Consider the following 20515-nt stretch of genomic DNA (forward strand, 5'->3'; position numbering starts at 1 on the left):
GGATTTACTCAATCCATCTATACGATTAATCAGTTTGGAAATATGTGATATCGTGTTGTAACGTTTTAAGACCGACCGGTCCCTTTGTCAATCTATGACTGTATTTTCTACCTGTACAACGATGTGACGAAATTGAATATGTTTTTGTCACCCGACCTGGTACGTTGCGCCTATCTATAGGGAGCGTATACAAACTGCATCAGATATGTTACAGGTAATGTGTAGATCTAGCCCCCTCCACTGTTATGTCAAGGGACCAGTTACCGACAAAGTGACCAGTCGGTCTCGAAATATTGCGACACGTTTAATACGTACATTATTTGTGTACAAAATAAAACGTTGATATGACTCAATCCTTATCTACAGGTGCTTGCTTTGTGTACCTGCACGTAAATAGAGCCAAGGTTACTTGATATAACAGTGTTAGTATAAGGCAAATCGTGGTTATCTTAGTACTGTAAAACATGCGTGATGAAATTTGTATGGCGATAACTGTGTTTTACCTTTTGACGGATGAATCAGTTAAACCGGCCTCGTTACGGATGACGTGCGAATATAAACGCATACTACAGGAACTCTCATAGACCCTACCTAACAAACAGCGACGTCCACACTTATATTGACAAACATGTCTTTACAGCAGTATGTTTCAGTGAAGCTATAGTATTTAAGAGAATTATTTTGACGTAACTTTATATAAGTAAATGGTAATCTTATGGTGTCCCCTGGATATTTTATATGGCTCATGTTTCGGAGGTTTCTATGTTATGTACTGTTCCTTAATACACTGTAAACATATTCTCCCATAGCTGTGTATGTCGGACAGAGCTACCTAATGTAAGATGCCGTGTACTTTACATTCAACTCCACTCATTCATAGTTTTGTGCATAGGGATATGCAAAAAAATATTCATGGTCATGGCGTATATCTCCGAAGACATACGGTATATCTATTACCAAGACGAATAATAACACAAAACCACATAACACATATACAAAAGCTAACACTGTTCATGACAGAACAGGAGCCTCTTGCATTCTTTTATTACTTTCTATCTTTCCATTCCCATGATTATCGTACATAAACGTAATTCATGTCTGAACTTAATAACAAAACTTAACTGAACTTTGTCACGTTTATGTCTTTCATTTTTAAAATATAATGTCTCAAGTTAATAATATAATGATCATGTATTTTTCATTTACATAGATTTTGAATGAAATCATATCAATTTTAATGTTGTTTTTGAAACCACAAATATCTATAAAGATTTTGACTATAAATACCGCGTTGTCAAATCTAATATCCTACATATCATATAAAGACTTTTCTTATAACGACTGCTTAATAAATATTGAACTACATGTATTCACATACGTCATCAAGCCATCATATCAATTAATAAACACTAGCAATTGACCGAAGCAACGTTTAAGCCCACAAGATATAGTCAATGAAAAAGTTGTATATTAAATGTTGTCTAACAGTTATTCCATTAAAACTGAGTTTATTGAACATGTGTGACGTATTGATACTTGCATAATTATGTAAGTGTACGTCATTTTTTTAGCAAACCGTAACAGCTGCTATTGTATTTGTCTTGTTATATTTTCTGTTCTTGATAAATTTTGTTAGAGTTAGACTGATTGGTGGTGAGACAGACCGAGCTACAGAGCGGTCATAAGTAAAATCAAAACCTTATAAACAACAAGAAAATTAGAAAGTATAAACAAAACTGAAGTTAAATCTCCGAATCGAGTCTATGGTAAAATAGGAACAAAGGCGTGATATTTATGGAGACCGTAGAAAAAGAACAATGGAAGTAAGACTAGGTGTTTCGGTAGTTTGGGCGTCTTCTGTTTCATCGACGATACCTACCTTGTAAATCTAGGTCTGATCAATATAGTGTCACATCCTCCTGGTGAAAACATTATCAGCGGTAACAAAGCAACGAGGTACACCATTGAGCATAACAAGGGACATCGACCTTCACAACACACAACAAAGTTGCCAATGTGATTAAAATGGTGACTTTAAAAATTATAGATTATCTTCACGAAAGCAACATTTTAACAGAGGCCATAGGAAAACTACAAGGACATTAAAAACAGGTGATAAATATTACATGTGTCTTCTGCTGCACCGTTAGCCCCATTTATGTTAAACTTTGTCATATTAGAGTAATGTCGCGTTACTTTCAAAATGTGACTCTTCCTTGTTATCAAGCGTGGCGTCATTAGAATGTAGCATCACACAGTATGCTACTAATTCCTGTATTTTTTTTAAGATGCAACAATTTTTTGCGTCGTGCTAGTAAATTTGATAAAAATAAAAGTTAATGGTTTTCCCGTTAAATACCACACATAAATATATATAAGATATCGATATTCTGCAATACCCGTGAAAGAAATGTATAGTTTGCAACTTGAAACCATTACATATCCTCTTTATATCTATTCATCTTGGAAGTTTATCTATCAGCCATCGTCATTAATGAGGAAAATCATTATATTTGGAGCAAGTACCAGGATATGAAATCAGCTGAAACAGGTAAAAATTTGAAAACACGTGATATGTAGGATGCAGGGATAAAAGAGAAAGTTCACAACAGGAAAATCAAATGGTTAGCGGTGCAATTTCAAGTGGATAAATACGTTCGACATGGTCAATTAATATTTTGTCATTAAGACAAGACATCATTAATATATCACAGGATTAGTTGGAGGATTTGCAAGGTTTTGTGCTGGTTCTGAATAAGCTCTTATATAAAAGCAACCACTTATGAAAACAAAAAACAGTCCAAAGAGGGCCGTCGATTGTTTCCCGTGTTATCTGATAGTCTGCAACTTTCCATCAAACTCAGTAATGAATTTTTAACTAATAAATTAAATCATTCTCATGCTTTTGTTATTTTTTAAGCAACTTGTACTTAATAAAAGTTCGGAGCTGGATGCTTGACACTCTTATTATAATACAGAATATGTATGTTTGGTATGAATTATGGACAAGTACAGAGTTGAGAAGTCAAGTGATTAATATCATCAATATGACTTTAACACTGGCTGTTCCCACTACACATCATACTTCCTGCTGGCAAATATCATATAACGTTTGTATACAAAAATCTAAAGTTTCTTTTCTTCAGCTGATTGCTTAAGGAGTTTGACTTTAAATTATCTAAAAATAGAAGAAAAAACGATTCAGCGCTTTTTTAAATGCCCCAATTTTTTGCCGGGCATTGATGATTGATTAGACATGCGGGACCTCACTGTTTACATAGCTACCGACAAAATAATTGTTCTTTATGACGATTGTGGTATATTGTGAACTCATAAATATTAACTGTCAACTTACACTACCCCATTGACATTAAGACAAAAACGTTTCTAAATGAAAGAAAACCTCCAATTCATGACATTTACATATTGTTAACAGTTTTTTTAATGTATGTGCTGTGTCTGTTTACATTTAACAGTGGTAAAGTTATTTTGCTTTTCGATAACAACACATACAAATCGGTATGTCTACCTCATATAATTTGTAACTGAAACGACCGTAAGGACAAACAGATGAATATATTTCATATTTCTAATTAACTTTTTTTTTTCTGACGAATGATGCTGTTTTGAAATATACTATTATGGGTTACATTTGATATAATGTTTAACATATTTCGTAAAGCATTGACCAGCAGAAGCAGACTTCATATGTCTAATCTTAGTAATGTTCCCAGTGTAAAGGTGATACTAACGAGACACCTTGTAGTACACAATGTGATAACACAAGAATTGTCTTACTCTGACAGTCAGAACTCTTCTTGGCTAATCTTTATCGAATGTGATAAGGTAAATGTTTTCGGGAAGCAAGTTTAATATTTCTTAATACAACACTTTCAGGTAAAATATGAAATATAAAATGCATCTTAATCACGTGTTGGTATGCCAGAAATCTGATATCACACACATAGCATTCATTGATCATACAGACATCCACATCCACGTGAGTGGCTATGCACATTCTTCGATGCATTCATTCGAAAAATTGGCTTATCGATTTTATGCCATTAGTGTTTTTATGTTAGAAATTGAAAGCCAGCTTATTGTAATTTAAAATAGTTCTTTACTACATATTAGTCGAAGTATTCATCCGCATAAAACGTAGGACGTCAGATAAAGATCCATGACAGGTTGATTCATAGCAGATTTATTCGAAACTCAAATGCGTACGTGTGGTTCTTCTTGATTTACAGTAACATCTGCTGCCTCAAGCACGCATACATTACACACGTATTTACATGACGTTAAACATAATAACACAAAACCACATATACATCTTGCTGTGTTTTGAACTCAATCTCATTGTATAGTCCGGACATGCGCATTCCAGAATAGTTTCAGTTGCTGTGGTGTAAATCCGTGTGAAGTTAAAAGATCAGAATATTTTGTGCTTCCAAACATAACCTGGTACCCGTAGACGTTTTTATTGGTAACAGGGACCACACCTAGTTTATATGCCAATATTGCCAGGTAAATATCGTCCAGTCTGAACAGTTTAGTATAACGCATGGCAATCCGTACGTCCTTTACAAAGTCCATTGTCATAATCACTGTACCCGCCGAAATGAAAGATGGATAGGCGTCCCATGGATACTCAGACACCGGGACATACCACTTACTGGTAGAGTTGCGGTGTGGTTTATAACCCATATAAGTCTGTCCCATATACAGTTGGGCGTGCTTTCTCAACGGTAAATGTTCAAGGTAGATGACCAGTGTTTCCAATGATACGTAGATGTCATCGTCAACCAGAACAACAAATCGGGCTTGTGGACAGAATTCCGGTACCCAGTTAAACGATGTAGACGTTTTTAATGTATTGTTGAAATACGTATCATGAAAATCCATTAAAATAATGTCATTGAATTGTTTAATTTCTTTCCAAATTGGATTCAGAGATTCAAGAGATTCATTAACAGGAGTTCCTAATATAAATACCGTTTTTATGATAAATTTCCTTAAATAGCGTTCATTACCCCATGTTTCTCGAATTGCATTCCTCTGATCGAAGTGATCATTCTTCGATTTCACAACGAACAGCAGAAATATGTCACCTGTATGATTATTATCCGTTCCCGTAGTAATAAAGCACCTGTTGACTGGATTGTGAAGAAAGCGTTGCGTGAAGTTATTTATAGCACGTTGCCTCACATGCCCAGTACTTTTATAGCCTTGTATCAAGTTCACCATATCTACGTCCAACGGGTAGGAAAAATTGTGAAAAGGTAACTCTTTGTCGTACGCTGTTATTTTAGTCACGTTCTGGAGCGTTGTCCGCGATGTCCTTTGTATTTGTTCAGTACTCACGTTCTGAAGCGTTTTCCATGATGTCCTTTGTATCTTTTCAGTAAACGCTAAATCCGAATCAGTATTCCTTATTTGAATTTTGTTATCGTTAAGAACCCTGTTTGACGTAAAACAACCAATATTTAGCCATATTATAACATACACTGTAAGGATTACTAGAAATTTGAGACCATCCTTCCTCCTAGGCCGCATTTTGATAAGTGGTGAGTACACCACTCGGCGATCTATATATAGAAACCTATGTCAAATAGCGCTTGAAAGCTGTTTTTTGTAAATTACTGATAGTGTATACAAACGACGGAATGTAATGACAATGTTGAACGATGCATTCCGTAACTTCAATTACTTTAAATGTAGTCGACGTACATGAAACCAACTGTCGCGTACGACAAAAAGAAGAAACAGTTTTATTTAGGGTTTTCGATATTGTATTCAGTACAGGGGTGAAAAAGCCCTAAAATAAATTAACAAATACAACACAGTAATGTTATGTGACATTAATTCACAATTACATAACAAGAAAGACAACTCCTATTCAAGAAAAGTGTCCGCCCTCGGGCTTACATGTACCTCAAAAGTATTAAAATTTCTACCTAGATGTCATTACACTTTACCAATCAACCCAGTAATAGGCATTACCAATAAGTATAAAAGTAATAGGTATTACCAACAATTATAACTAAACAGCACTATGCAGGAAAACCTACTCATAACCAAATACCTACTCTATCGTTTGGACAGGGGTCTCGAATGGAGCAGAAAGCTACGGCTCACAAAGGCTGTGACAGTATATAAGACACAGTTATAAAAATTAGTCATTATCATTATTTAAGCTGACATTACGAAAATATTACAATAGTTTAAATTACCTGATCATATGATGATCTAATTTTGTCTAATTTTGAATGTAAGGCTGCGAAAGATATTCATGAAATGAAAAAATAAAGACTTTTTAAGAATTTTAAGATACTATTTCAGTACACGTCATAGCCATCACGAATAATTTGCGATGTCATCGCGTCAAGGAATTCGTTTAAGCGTTCAATCACCGCGACCGATCACCCAAAAACCCCATCAGGGATCTTGGTAACGGCATCATCGCACCCCGCGATGATTCTCGTCGCTTGATCAGTCATCAGGGATCGCGATGATAGATCCATCAAGGTCGGATGTCCTCGAGCGTCGCTGCGACTGGGTCCGCGTAGTCTCGCTTACGCTCACCGTAATTTACCTGTGCTTCATAGAGGAACCTTTACGGAATATGTACAGCGGAAATGTCTTTGAGAAAACGGTATTTTACAACCGTTTTAGACGAAAGATGGTTGAGTCCATGAATCAGTGTAATGCATGATTCGTTCGGTACGTTCAAATAGCTGAAGTATAGTGTGGTTTACATAATGTATCTTCAAAGATTACAGCTAGTCGTAGACAAAAAAAATCTGTACATGATATACTTGAGAAAAAGTAAGTAAGTGGCATTTATACGTCTTAGTGTAAATCAAGCAAATTTACAATGCATAATTAAATATATCGCACAAAAGACTTACACGTTTTGTTCAGTATAAACATCGACAGAATTTTGAACAAATCTGACAAAGTCTGATATCGAAATCATATTCAGAAATTTTCTACAACAAAAAGATTGGCCTATGAAACCTTAGAAATGATAAGTGAAATCCCTTGTTTGAGGTTTACGTGTTTTCCTGTGTGTACGATTTATACACACAAAAACCTTCACTTACAAAATAAATCCAAAAACAAACAAAAATACGACAGTGGAAATAAATATTAAAAATATATGACAGTAAGTGATACCAGTATATTCAACTAAGAAACAACAACAAACAACGAACTGGTAAATAGAAGAACATAGGTGACTCTGTAAAACCCCAAAAGTGTTAGTTGAAAATATTATTCGTTTTGTTATGTTACGAACTCAATCATCAAAACTTGTTGCGCAAAGGTTTTACAACTTATATTATAATAATAATAATAGACAAGATTTACATATAACCCTTTATAATTTGTAAAATTACTATAAATTACTATAAAACATATGGATAATAGTATTAGTTATAATTGTGAAACAAAAACAAAGGCTAACAATCACTTTTATAATTAAGCAAATGAACAAATAAAGGGTGGTATTGCATGACGTCTTTGCAATGAGCCTTAAATGCAGACGTGAACAGGTGAGTTTTGATGTCCTTTTTGAATTTGGCCAGGGTATTTGACTTTCTTATAGCAGATGGTAAGCTATTCCACAACGTGGCCGAAACCCTTCCAAAGCACCGATTTCCATACGTCACAGTACGAGATTTTGGAACACAACAATGATTCTGACTCCGATCGCAGTGACCGTGACGGCTGATACAGGGTTACAAGCTCCTGTAGGTATGGGGAGCTGTTCCATTGAGTGCCTTGTACATGTATGTGTACACCAACATTTTGTGTAAAGCCGTGATATATACTTGTGGGTCATAATTACCTTAACCATGAGGAAAGCTTCCCTACAACAATGAAAATTAAGACTACGGAACATTAAGAAAAATGTGGCGTTCTCATATATACATGAACACATGTGAATTTGCTATAACAACAAAACTGACAGCTTATTAAGATTTGCTATTCCCTTTTATATTACCAGTATTAGAAAGTGTTATTCAGAATGGTGGCGTTCGGATACCATTTGTATATCATATTTGAATCAATTGATATGAAATAAAACAAATGCCCTAATAATAAATGGAGAATGGAAGTAAATATCTGTATGAGATGACATTACTGTGAACCGGACGTAGATTATATATATTTGTCGATTATTCCGTCGGTCTACACATTAGATACATGATCCTGAATTGTATTACCGGGAGCCTGAACCCTACACGACGGATCCAGACTCGAGTTGCACATAACCCTATTTGTGTACGTTCATATGATGTAATGTGTGTAGTCATCTATGACCAGTTTCTCTCGCAATAAGATGACGGACAGACCAGGTAACCGCCCGGGCTCCTTACCGGTCTACCTAATATGTATATTTTGAAGGCAGTACAAGGTAACGTGACGTATGGTATTTTTGTTTACATAAATGAATGCAAAATCAACCTGCAGAATATTATGTATAGTGCTGATTAGGGGGGACCTAAAAACTGTTGTAATGCGATATTGACATGTGACACGGAAATAAAATACAGTCAACGAATGAAGACATGATGTCCTTTTCCGAAAGACACATGTAGTCTACAGTCAAGCCTCAATCAGAGCCTAACTTATCTTTGTCCCCGACTCAGTTCAACTTCTATAGCTACAAGCAATCACAGGTAAGATGCACAGGTGGGAAAACCATCAAGGCAATAAACTGATTTGCCGAATTGGATTACCTGGTACAGTTTTAACACATTTACTATTTCATTACAGCATAATTACGACAGTGTGGTGTATGATCACACCTCTAACCCCCTTAGAAGAGCTACTTGAAGAGTACCCGGAAAATCGGTGGTACAAGAGCATATTTACATGAAGTACAAAATGAAAGATCAGGTCGTAATCCCGTATATAAATTGAGTATCCAAAACCATCCATGGAATATCAGAACAATGAATTCCGTCGAGACGATTCGCAATATCCTTATACACACTAAGAGAAAAGAAAACCTAAAGAAAACGTAGCAGAATGTGTGCACAAATTATAGTGCAAGTACTGTGGATTATCCTACGTCAGAGAAACCGGTCGGCGATTAAGGGTCTGACTTAATGAATTTCGAAAAGATACGGAAACCATAGAAGGTGAGAAGTTCTAGATCAGTCTAGAACAGTCGGGGTCCTAGATCAATAAATCGGCAATCACAGACCATGCACTGCGGCAAAATCATGTATTTGATTGGGATATTGGACAGAGAGCAATCTGTTCAGGCGGCAGATAAAGGAATGCTTCTGGATACATGCCGCTGTGGGACAGTTATGATTCGAGACGAGGGGGCTCAAAGACTCTCAAATATCTACAACCAGGTGTTAAACAAAGCGTAACCAAATCGAGTTGTCGGTATTATTCGTCATTTCGTATACATAGCAATATTTTGTACATGAAGATTATAAAAATATATACATACATTCAAACATTTACAGATATCTTACTTTAATCGTAAATAGTAGTTATTTTGTCATATATATTATAATTATTACCGCAGGCAGTCGGCTAAACAGCTAATCACATGCTTCCTTTAATGTATAAAAGTGATTGTCAGCCTTTGTTTTTGTTTCACAGTTGTATCTAGTACTATTAGCCATACGTTGTAAAGCGCTTTAGAGTCATTTTAGAAAATATATAGGGCGCTATATAAATGTTGTATGATATAACTATTATCATCTTTAAACTAAACATTTTGTCATAGCAGCAATGCTGACGCTGTTTTTAAGCATGAAGTGATCCAATGCATCCTCCTCTATTACGAAACAACTCCGATAGCCTAGTATTATATTTGCAATGTCAGTTTCCTCCAATTCAGATATCTGTATATAGTTTGTTGAACCGAATATATTTACCACGTTGTCAAATATAGAATATATCGTCTCGTATAGTTTGTTACACTGTATTTAAAAATGAACTATGACATTACTTCCTTGTTAACCACACAATTTACATGTAACTATATCATTTACATTCTGAAATGATAGCTTTATCATTTTTGCTAGTTTCCAAATATAAGACGGATTTTGTTCGCCAAGATCCCATGGTGGATGTCACGTCAAATTCGTTTGGATGTCTGAGTAGATGCAGAGTTAATTCCATTCAATCAGTTCAGTCACCCATTTCCCATCTTGGTGGGACAATGTAGTAGATAACATTGATAACGAAATTTCTCCAGCTTGTATTTCCAAAAAGATCTCTATAATAAAAGAAAATCCTTGAAGTGTCTGTTAAAGTTGTACTTTTCATGAATTCTTACAATATCGGTAATGAAGCCAGATACGACACTTTCTTTGACCTTGAAGTCACACATACGGACATTCAGGACCTTTTTTCATATATATTTTGCATCTCCTCTGTTCAGACGATTCCAAAAATAAATTTACACTTGTCCACATATGCCTGTATTGCCAATAGACCTACTAAAGAAAATGTAACACACGAAGGTGAGTCATATTGGAATTCTTGCCCTCCAGTTGCTACTTTTCTTTGAGGTATTTCAATATCTCTCCATTTTACTGACAGACGAATATTGTTCAAACGTTTGCATCCGTATGTCAGTGACCGAAAAACGATATTCTTCCAAATAGTAACATTTAGCGCTGGAGACATTCCGTTGTTGTGGATTCCTAATCCTATCATCGAAGTAAATGACTTTTTAACCTTTTCCATTTGTAATAAAATGCATTTATCACTTGCAAATGACGACGTAATCGTGACAGCTTAAAAAATAATACATCGATCCAAACCAAGTTAAATGTCTTTTGATTGTCTAGGAATTCAACAAATACCTTAGATCCACATTCAATATGATGTATACTTTCTTTATAATAAAACCCGCGGTAATGCTACCACAGCCAGACCGAAAGACTTGCTGTAGTGGTGTAGACAACCCGATGTCTTCTTACTTTCGCAAAATCCTATTAACAGTTTTACCGATGTCAGTGTCACGATCGCTATAAACATCCATTTTATTTTGTATGCCACCTTTAAACAACGTTGTTACAATCCCTTGTTTTGAAATGTATTGGATATCTCTCTTTCACAACAATGGTATTAAACAAACAATTTAGTTGTTAAAAAATGAACAAGTTTTTTGCCTGCATATTTTCAATGTGCGATTACAATACTGTTATGGCCAGGAGATTTCCCTGATTTCATACCCTTAATAGCGCGTTTAACTTCAATATTTGTGATGTTTTCGGGTAAGGTGATACACGCAGTATCATCTGTTATTTCAACTATTCTCACCACTTCGTTCTCTATTTGAGCTTTTAACGCGTTGTCAAATTCTTTATTATGATTCGGTCTCGCCAGTCATGCGAAAAGATTATCCCATAGGCGGTGACAGGGTAGGTATCGTACTTTTCACCGAGACGTCACACATGAACGCTTACTGGTAACGATACATACTCTTTCTACTATTCATACTTTCCAAGCTAAAGGCAATGCTTAGAAATATCCTACAAATCGTATACACACTTTTTTAGCCAACAAGATATAATCAATACAAAAGCTGTATGTTTTATTGCTGAGTTTATTGAACTATTGTGACTTATCAATACTTGCATTATTATGAATTTGTATGTCTTTTTTGTTCAAATTGGTAACAGCTGCAATTGTTTATATATCTGTTTACAATTTCTGTTCTCGATCATAATTACTAGAGATGATAATCGGTCGATAAAAAGACAGACAGCGATCATTAAGTGTAAAATACAACCATGACAATAACCAAATATTACCTAAATATAATCAAAGCCGTTATTCAAACAAACAAAAATCGTTGAAACTACAGTGTATAGTAAATTATGAACAATTAAGATATTTACTTAAAAAAACGTTTTATTAAGGATAAGATCATGTTCTAAAGAAGGAATGTGTCTTCTTCTGCGTCGACAGTATCACTTATATAAATATAGGTCGTATACTAGTAGTGTCACGCTCTTACAGTGAGAGACAGGGTAGTAACAACGAAACAACAAGACACTTTGATGAGTAAAATATAAAAGGACGTTTCTTTTAAACTTTTCAATTCCTTTCATAATATACTATAAATTATAAAATTATATTATCTTTTAATTATATGGACAAAATCATTGTTTGTTATCGTTACATTACTGATAACCTATACAATGGGCAGTTTGTTGTTGTCATTCACTAATATAAACAATATGTATATCAAGAATAGTACAAACCTAATATATTATTGCGACACGTTTACTATATAATAATGAAGGTTGACATGTATAGACGTAATGTTACACACCTCACAACAGCGAGCATTTAGAGACAAACTTTAATATTTATTTTAAAAGCTCCCACCACATGCCAGGAAAACATGTTTTAAATAGTCATACGAAACTTCCATTAAATGTGTACACAATTACCGAACACCAATTTAAAGGCATGCTATCTGTATTTTGTCCTGTGGCTCTCCTATAACGACACAAACGGATCTGAATGACTGCCAGGGAAACATATCAGGATAGCATGCAGTACAGAGGACTAAATACATATATCATCGGTATGACAAAACTTGACAAAAATGTAAATAGTTCGTGTTTCCTACCTAAAATAAAGTTTTAGACAAATGTCACAATGTTTCAATATATCATCTTGTGATTATGCTATATATAGCGGTTCCATCACTAGTAATGGTTGGTTTTGCTGTTTATTATAATTCAATTTAGCTAATTTTCAAAATGTAGACATGTAATTGACCGGGCGACTTTTACAATTTGAAAAAAATAACTAATAACAGTTAGGCCACAATGTTTACCAGCCATCATGAGTTTGAGGACATCTTTCTCGCATAAGGTTCAATAAGTTTCTAGTAAAACCATTTGTTTACCTTGGAAATGCATTATCAGTATTTTCTATCGCCATGAATCATGACGTCACAATGGAATAATGACGTCACATTGGAATAATGACGTCACAATGGAATCATGACGTCACAATGGAATCATGACGTCGCAAAGCATTGTAACGTGATGTTTTATTCATATGATTGACTAAGTAAGTTACATCCAGGGTGTTACCAACAAGTTTGCCAGCACTCAGAATACGAGGAGCTGTATTATATATTGTGTCAATACAATATTTTGTCTTACCTTGGTAACAAGAACGTTTTTTGACTGAAACTCGTCAATCATTATTCACTGATAATATAATCGACAAACTAAAACAGTAAAAGGTCCCAAATGTTTCAGCGGCATTTAATGCTATGGTGACGTCACGTCTTTTAACTCCGTTTTCTACCTTATTTTTTTCGGAGAAACAAATTGGATATCCGTACGGAATTATCATGAAAATATTCTTGCAAAAATGATTAAAATATGCATATTGAATTCACAGGTATAGAATTGATATTACACGTCAATGTTCATCTGACGTCATAAAAAGCACATGGTGAACGTACAGCTGCACATATCAAAAAGAGTATTGTACCGACCCGTGCATGTGTACCTCTGCACAAATACTCGAGGGCACATAAAGTCATATACAGTGTAATTACTATGTGGTTTTTTATTTACAACATACCTCTTATTAACTACTGTGTGGTTGCTCTTTTTGCAAGAATATATGCTTTCCACGTTAGTTTAAGCTCCAATGGTGAAAATCCGTGTGGGGTGAGAAGATTAGAGAATGCTTTGTTTCTAAGCGTCACTCTGTAACCATAGACATTCTTATTGGTAACAGGGACCACGCCTAGTTTATATGCCTATATTGCCAGGTAAATATTGTCCAGTCTGAACAGATCATACAGACATCCACATCCACGTGAGTGGCTATGCACATTCTTCGATGCATTCATTCGAAAAATTGGCTTATCGATTTTATGCCATTAGTGTTTTTATGTTAGAAATTGAAAGCCAGCTTATTGTAATTTAAAATAGTTCTTTACTACATATTAGTCGAAGTATTCATCCGCATAAAACGTAGGACGTCAGATAAAGATCCATGACAGGTTGATTCATAGCAGATTTATTCGAAACTCAAATGCGTACGTGTGGTTCTTCTTGATTTACAGTAACATCTGCTGCCTCAAGCACGCATACATTACACACGTATTTACATGACGTTAAACATAATAACACAAAACCACATATACATCTTGCTGTGTTTTGAACTCAATCTCATTGTATAGTCCGGACATGCGCATTCCAGAATAGTTTCAGTTGCTGTGGTGTAAATCCGTGTGAAGTTAAAAGATCAGAATATTTTGTGCTTCCAAACATAACCTGGTACCCATAGACGTTTTTATTGGTAACAGGGACCACATCTAGTTTATATGCCAATATTGCCAGGTAAATATCGTCCAGTCTGAACAGTTCAGTATAACGCATGGCAATCCGTACGTCCTTTACAAAGTCCATTGTCATAATCACTGTACCCGCCGAAATGAAAGATGGATAGGCGTCCCATGGATACTCAGACACCGGGACATACCACTTACTGGTAGAGTTGCGGTGTGGTTTATATACTATATAAGTCTGTCCCATATACAGTTGGAAGCGCTTGCTCAACGGTAACTGATCAAGGTACCTGACCAGAGTTTCCAATGATACGTAGATGTCATCGTCAACCAGAACAACAAATCGGGCTTGTGGACAGAATTCTGGTACCCAGTTAAACGATGTAGATGTTTTTAATGTATTGTTGAAATACGTATCATGAAAATCCATTAAAATAATGTCATTAAATTGTTTAATTTCACTCCAAATTGGTTTCAGAGATTCATTCACAGGAGTTCCTAATATAAATACCGTTTTTATGATAAATTTCTTTAAATAGAGTTCATTACCCCATGTTTCTCGAATTGCATTCCTCTGATCGAAGTGATCATTCTTCGATTTCACAACGAACAGCAGAAATATGTCACCTGTATGAGTATTATCCCCTCCTGCAGTAATGTAACACCTGTTGACTGGATTGTGAAGGAAACGTTGTGTGAAGTTATTGATAGCACGTTGTTCAACCTGCCCTGTAAGACTGTATTCCTGTATCAATTTCACCATATCTACGTCCAGCGGATAGGAGAAGTTGTTAAAAGACATCTCTTTGTCATACTCGGGTATTGAAGTCACGATCTGGAGCGTTGTCTTTGATGTCCTTGCAGGAAACGTTAATTCCATGGTGGCGTTTCTGGTGTGATTATGGTTATTGTTCAGAGACTTATTTAACGTAAAAACATTAATCTGTAGATTGATTATGACACATATCGTCAGTATCACTAGTGTTGTAACACAAGTCTTTCTCCTAGGCTGCATTGTGATAAGTGATGTTTATACTACGCATTGCTTATATATATGTATACGCATATGATAATTGCCCTGGGCAACAGATGTTTAAAAGAACTGGTGCAATTTGTAAATGTGTAAAACCTCACGATGCATAACTGTATTAGATGTAATCGACGTTAAAAAAAATGTTGCATGGTAAGGTAAGGCTATTATGCGTGAAATGCAGTCAGATGACATAATGATAATGGAGAGAAAGTCTGTGCATGATGTCATCTATCAAAATATCATTGAAAAACATACCCGTGACAGTATTTGAAGTGTAATGTGACATACTCTGTAGTGAATTGCAACATCGAGAGATCTTCGAGATGTAAGTATAATTTGACTCAGTTCAGAATCTTCAGTTGACGGAGGTAATAAGCGTTTATTCGGGACCCTTTCATTCCAGTTTTCAGACCAGATGTCGACATCTTTTAGCTATATGTGGACATAAATAACTGACAGTAACAGTAAATGACGATGCAGATTCCATGTTCTTCCAACCCCCATCTCATATTGTATATCAAGACGTGGAGCAGCAGGGTCATCACGGTCTTAATTGTCTATTCATCTTTTTAGAAATGATTTATCAAAGCTACATAAACAGATTCCAACGCGTATTTACACTTGTTGGTAGTAGTACGGGACGGGGGTCCTTTTCTTTTCTTTATGGGATTGTTTTTCTTGTTTAAATTTATTCAAAATAACCGGCAAAACTTTGGCAAATGAACGTATTGTGAGACAAAAAGGGCATAGCGAACGTTATGCTTAAACGAAAAATAGCAGGAAGTGACCGGAAGAGCAAACGACGGATGTTCGCGATCGATTCTGTGAGTACTTTTTTCATCCTTGAGCACTTATTGGGTAAACCATAGACTTGTTATTAATGTATTTATCTGTGAAAGTGAATACATGTTTTACCAATTCAACTGTTCCCTTAAATATATGCTTTTTCATTCTTATTTTCTCTTTCATTTTTTCATTTACATATACTGTAAAACCCAGTATGACATATAAGCATTTTGTCTTGATTATGTTGTATATTCTTATTCTGAAATATAAACGAAATTGTGTAATCGATTCAATATTATCGAGGAAACCAGAAACTAAATAACATAATCGAACCTGAATTCCTCTCCAGGCTTAATGTGTATTCGTGTTGTCTTTCATTCGGGTTTGTTTTCAGTTTATTTTTTATTCAAACATCGAGTATTGTTTAGTTCTTGTGTTGACGTTTAAGTTTATTGTGTTAACGGTATTGTTTTATTTTGGTTAGGTGTGATTTATACACTTTGGTGCTAGATGAAATTAGGTTTCGCTGGACCTTCAGACAAAAACACTACAAAACATCAACAGACTTCTTGGAAGTTTCAATTTATACAAAGACAAAAGACGAGATTTGACGAATAATTTGTATGTTAGGCCAAAAAATGTATATATTTATTACAGGTAACATGCCTGCAAACATAAGCTAGGTCGGTCGGCAAATAATTTAATTTTAATTTTAATTTTCTATTGTCGTGAATTGATATTATGCTTTATTTCAAATCTTACAATGCATTTCCACACATTACAATGGTTACTAATTTGTTAAAAATAAGGTCAGACTCCAAGAACAGGAAGAAAGTACATTTTAATGAGTGGCTGTGCACTTTTTCTGGCTAATGAATTCATCTTAGATACAAATAGGTGATAAAATATTAAGGGTCGGCAGTAAATTATAGGGTAGGTCAGAATACCTGATACACACATATTTTGTTTTTGGCCTTATCGAATATAGAATGCATTGTTTTCAAAATCAAAAGGTAGATCCATGTCCATAATATTCCCGAATCTTAGAGAGACAGCACTGGACTTCTTAAATGTACTTTTGGCATGTAATCAGTCGCATGGAATATTGTATTGAATATAACGCTAACAACGTGCTGAAAAAAATATTCTGATGAAAAGATTTAGCTTAATCATAATGGTTCTATTATTGGCACACTAATAACGATGTTTACAGTCAAATCAAGGAATACAGGGATATTTGCCTAGAATTACCCTCAATCCAGGCAAACATGATACACTCGGTACGATGGCTGACAGCAGACTGTCAAAACGTTGTTTGACTAACGACTGTTTGTACCTAAATATGTTACAACATCAAGTAGAAACAGCCGTTAGTAACGGCATTTTTTGTACCTATTACAACTAAAATAATTAGTCAAGCAACGTTTTGGCAGTCCGCTGTCGGCCATCTTAACTCAGCCATATATATCAACATGACGCTCAAGTAGGAACATATTTACTTAGTCCTGTTATGTATAATCATGAAAAAATATATAATTCGCAAAACACAGATAATTACTTACAATGCCAAAATATGTATTTATAAGATGACCTCGTTTGGCATAACTTTGATATCAATAAAAATAAAATCTTCACAAGACTAATTTTGTATTGTTGTCTTTATTATCTTTATACAGTGTATACGTTATCATTTCTTTTCCCAAATTAACACATGAGAACCATTCAATTTGTTAAATCTGATCAAACGATCAAAACTTACTGTTACCAGTCTTGCTCTCGTACACTATGGACAGTCCTAACTAGTCGTATGACGCGTTATCTCTCCTCACTACATTCTGGATATGCAAATACACCACAACCAATGCGAGGTATATATACAAACGTGACCTAAATATTATCTGGGAAGGTCCGGAAAGGAACACGATAACAGGGCTGTCGTGTATTTTAAACGTGTATACGATTGGCGTACACGGTATATACCATATGATTGTCGTGTACTCACTATTTGACTTACTCTAATGAACTTATTATCTCAAATAAGATTTTTATTTTTTTTTATTATTTTTTTTTTATTCAGTTTTTCTTTTTTATAAACAACACATTTACACACAAAGCAACAAGCAAACATTACATTGATTACAATTCCCTTCACAACGGACACCTCTTTACAAGAGACTAATTATATACTGTACACACAGTACACACAGTACACATACACACTCGCAGGGGGGAGGGGGGGATTGCAAACTTTTCTTTATAGTATAATGATAATTGTTCACATTATTTTATAAGAGAAGCCATTTTTCTACTTTATTAAGCAAGACTATATTATTTTTGCAGTTTTTATGCTTAATTATCAATATCTTATGAGATTTAAGTTCAAAAAGAATGTGATTCTTTAAACTTGTTATATTAAGTTCTATTTCTAGGCATTTCATTTTAAAAATGTATTGTTTAATCAATAATAGGATAAGATTATCCACTATCAAATCAGCATCCTTTGAACTGAATTGTCCAAATATAAATTCCTGTTTGTCAAAATTCAAATCAATATTACTGGTTGCAAGCAATTGTTTTAGTTCTCTCAAAATTTCACATACTTTACCACAATCCCAAAATAGATGTTCAATTGTTTCTGGAAATCTTTTACAAAAAGTACAAGTTGAATTTTGTTTTATTCCCATTTTTTGTAGGAGTGTGTTTGTAGTTAAGATTCTATGGTTAATTCGGTATTGAAGCCATCTTAATTTAGTACTTTCAGTAGTTTTAAAAGGACATGCATAAATCTTTATCCATAATTTGTCCTGAATGTTAAAAACCGTAGACCATTTCCTTTGTGACGTGGGTTTTGTATCATTTCGGCATAAAACAGCATAAATATCCTGTGCCCCTTTAGTCCTCCTTAATATAATATTAAGATTTAAAGGTATATTAGGTAAACAAATACTCTTTTCTAAAGCAAAGATTTCTTGTTTACTATTTATAAACTGTTTTATAGCACTAATTATACTATGAAAAGTTAAAAAATTGGACCTTATATCATATCTATGTTGAAATTCTACAAAATTATAAAAAGAACCATCTTCTTTAATTACATCATATATAAAAAGCACTCCTTTTCTATACCACTCTTTACAGAAAACAGTCTTATTGTTTGTTTGGATATTGTGATTATACCACAAAGGATTTTCACATATTTTTTCACTATATAAATTGGACGACACTATTGTTTGATACCATGCTTCTAAAACGTGTTTCCAAAATTTATTTTTACATTCTTCACATGTAATTTTTAATTTATGAATTCCACAATTAGCTAAAGAGAACTTATCCATGTAGTTTTCAGGAATTAAAGTCCAACTAGCATCTTCTTTATAGATCCTCCGTACCCACGTTGCCTTTAGTGCTGTTATGAAAGATTTTAAATGAATCATTTTCAAACCACCATGTTCGTATGACTTAATTATAACATCACGTTTAACTTTATCAGTTTTTCCGCACCACAAAAATTTGTATAATATGTTATTTACTTTTTTTATATAAGAGTCATGTGGGTTTGGAAGAGCTATAAAAAGATGATTAAATTGTGAAATTAGCAATGTTTTAATAATGGTTATCTTACCTATTGGAGTGAGATTTCTTCTATTCCACGAACTTATGAGAGATTTAAGTTTAACAAGTTTCTTATCAAAGTTTAATTTAACTACTCTATGTAAATCAACATCATATTCAATGCCTAGCAAATTAAAACGTGTACTTCCCCACAAAAGATTGTGCTCTGTTGTATATTTATTATTACTATATTTTTCACTGCCTATCCAGATTACCTGGGTCTTGGTGAAATTCATTTTAAGACCTGAAATTCTGGCATAATAGTTAAGTTGTTGTAGCGTTACATTTAAAGATTTTTCTGAACCGTCAAGGATAACAGACGTATCATCAGCAAACTGTGATAAAAGAATTTCTCTGTTATTTACAACAATACCGCTGATATCAGAATTATTTCTTAACAGAATCGATAAAATTTCAGCACATAAGATAAAAATATATGAAGAAACAGGGTCCCCCTGACGGCATCCACGCTCGATAGTGAAAAAAATGGATAAGTTCCCTCCTATGTTAACTGCAGAGCGTATATTTTTTTGAAAAAGGTTGATCCAGTTAATAAGTGATGGTCCAAAATTGAAGAAATTTAAAGTTTTTGTAATAAAATTCCAAGACACAGAGTCAAAAGCTTTTTCAAAATCAATTAACAATAGAAGACCAGGTATGTCATTTTCTTCAGTATAATGCATTAAATCATAAATTAAACGTGTATTTTCTCCAATATATCTACCTGGAATAAAACCAGTTTGACTGTTGCTAATTAATTTAGTTATTAT

The 20515-nt window shown here is 34.3% G+C and overlaps 1 protein-coding gene across 1 annotated transcript; it reads right to left on the minus strand.

Annotated features, from left to right (window-relative positions):
* Positions 1-3426: 3426 nt before the first annotated feature.
* LOC110464649 (lactosylceramide 1,3-N-acetyl-beta-D-glucosaminyltransferase-like) lies at positions 3427-15328 on the minus strand. Its single transcript, XM_021519985.1, has 2 exons — positions 14813-15328; positions 3427-4982 (listed from the first exon to the last, which is right to left on the minus strand). The coding sequence occupies exons 1-2, from the start codon at positions 15192-15194 to the stop codon at positions 4357-4359; spliced, it is 1008 nt and encodes a 335-aa protein (XP_021375660.1). The 5' UTR covers positions 15195-15328; the 3' UTR covers positions 3427-4356.
* Between the last annotated feature and the right edge of the window lie 5187 nt (positions 15329-20515).

This window comes from Mizuhopecten yessoensis, unplaced genomic scaffold, assembly GCF_002113885.1.
Source record: "Mizuhopecten yessoensis strain PY_sf001 unplaced genomic scaffold, ASM211388v2 scaffold11017, whole genome shotgun sequence".
NCBI lineage: Eukaryota > Metazoa > Mollusca > Bivalvia > Pectinida > Pectinidae > Mizuhopecten > Mizuhopecten yessoensis.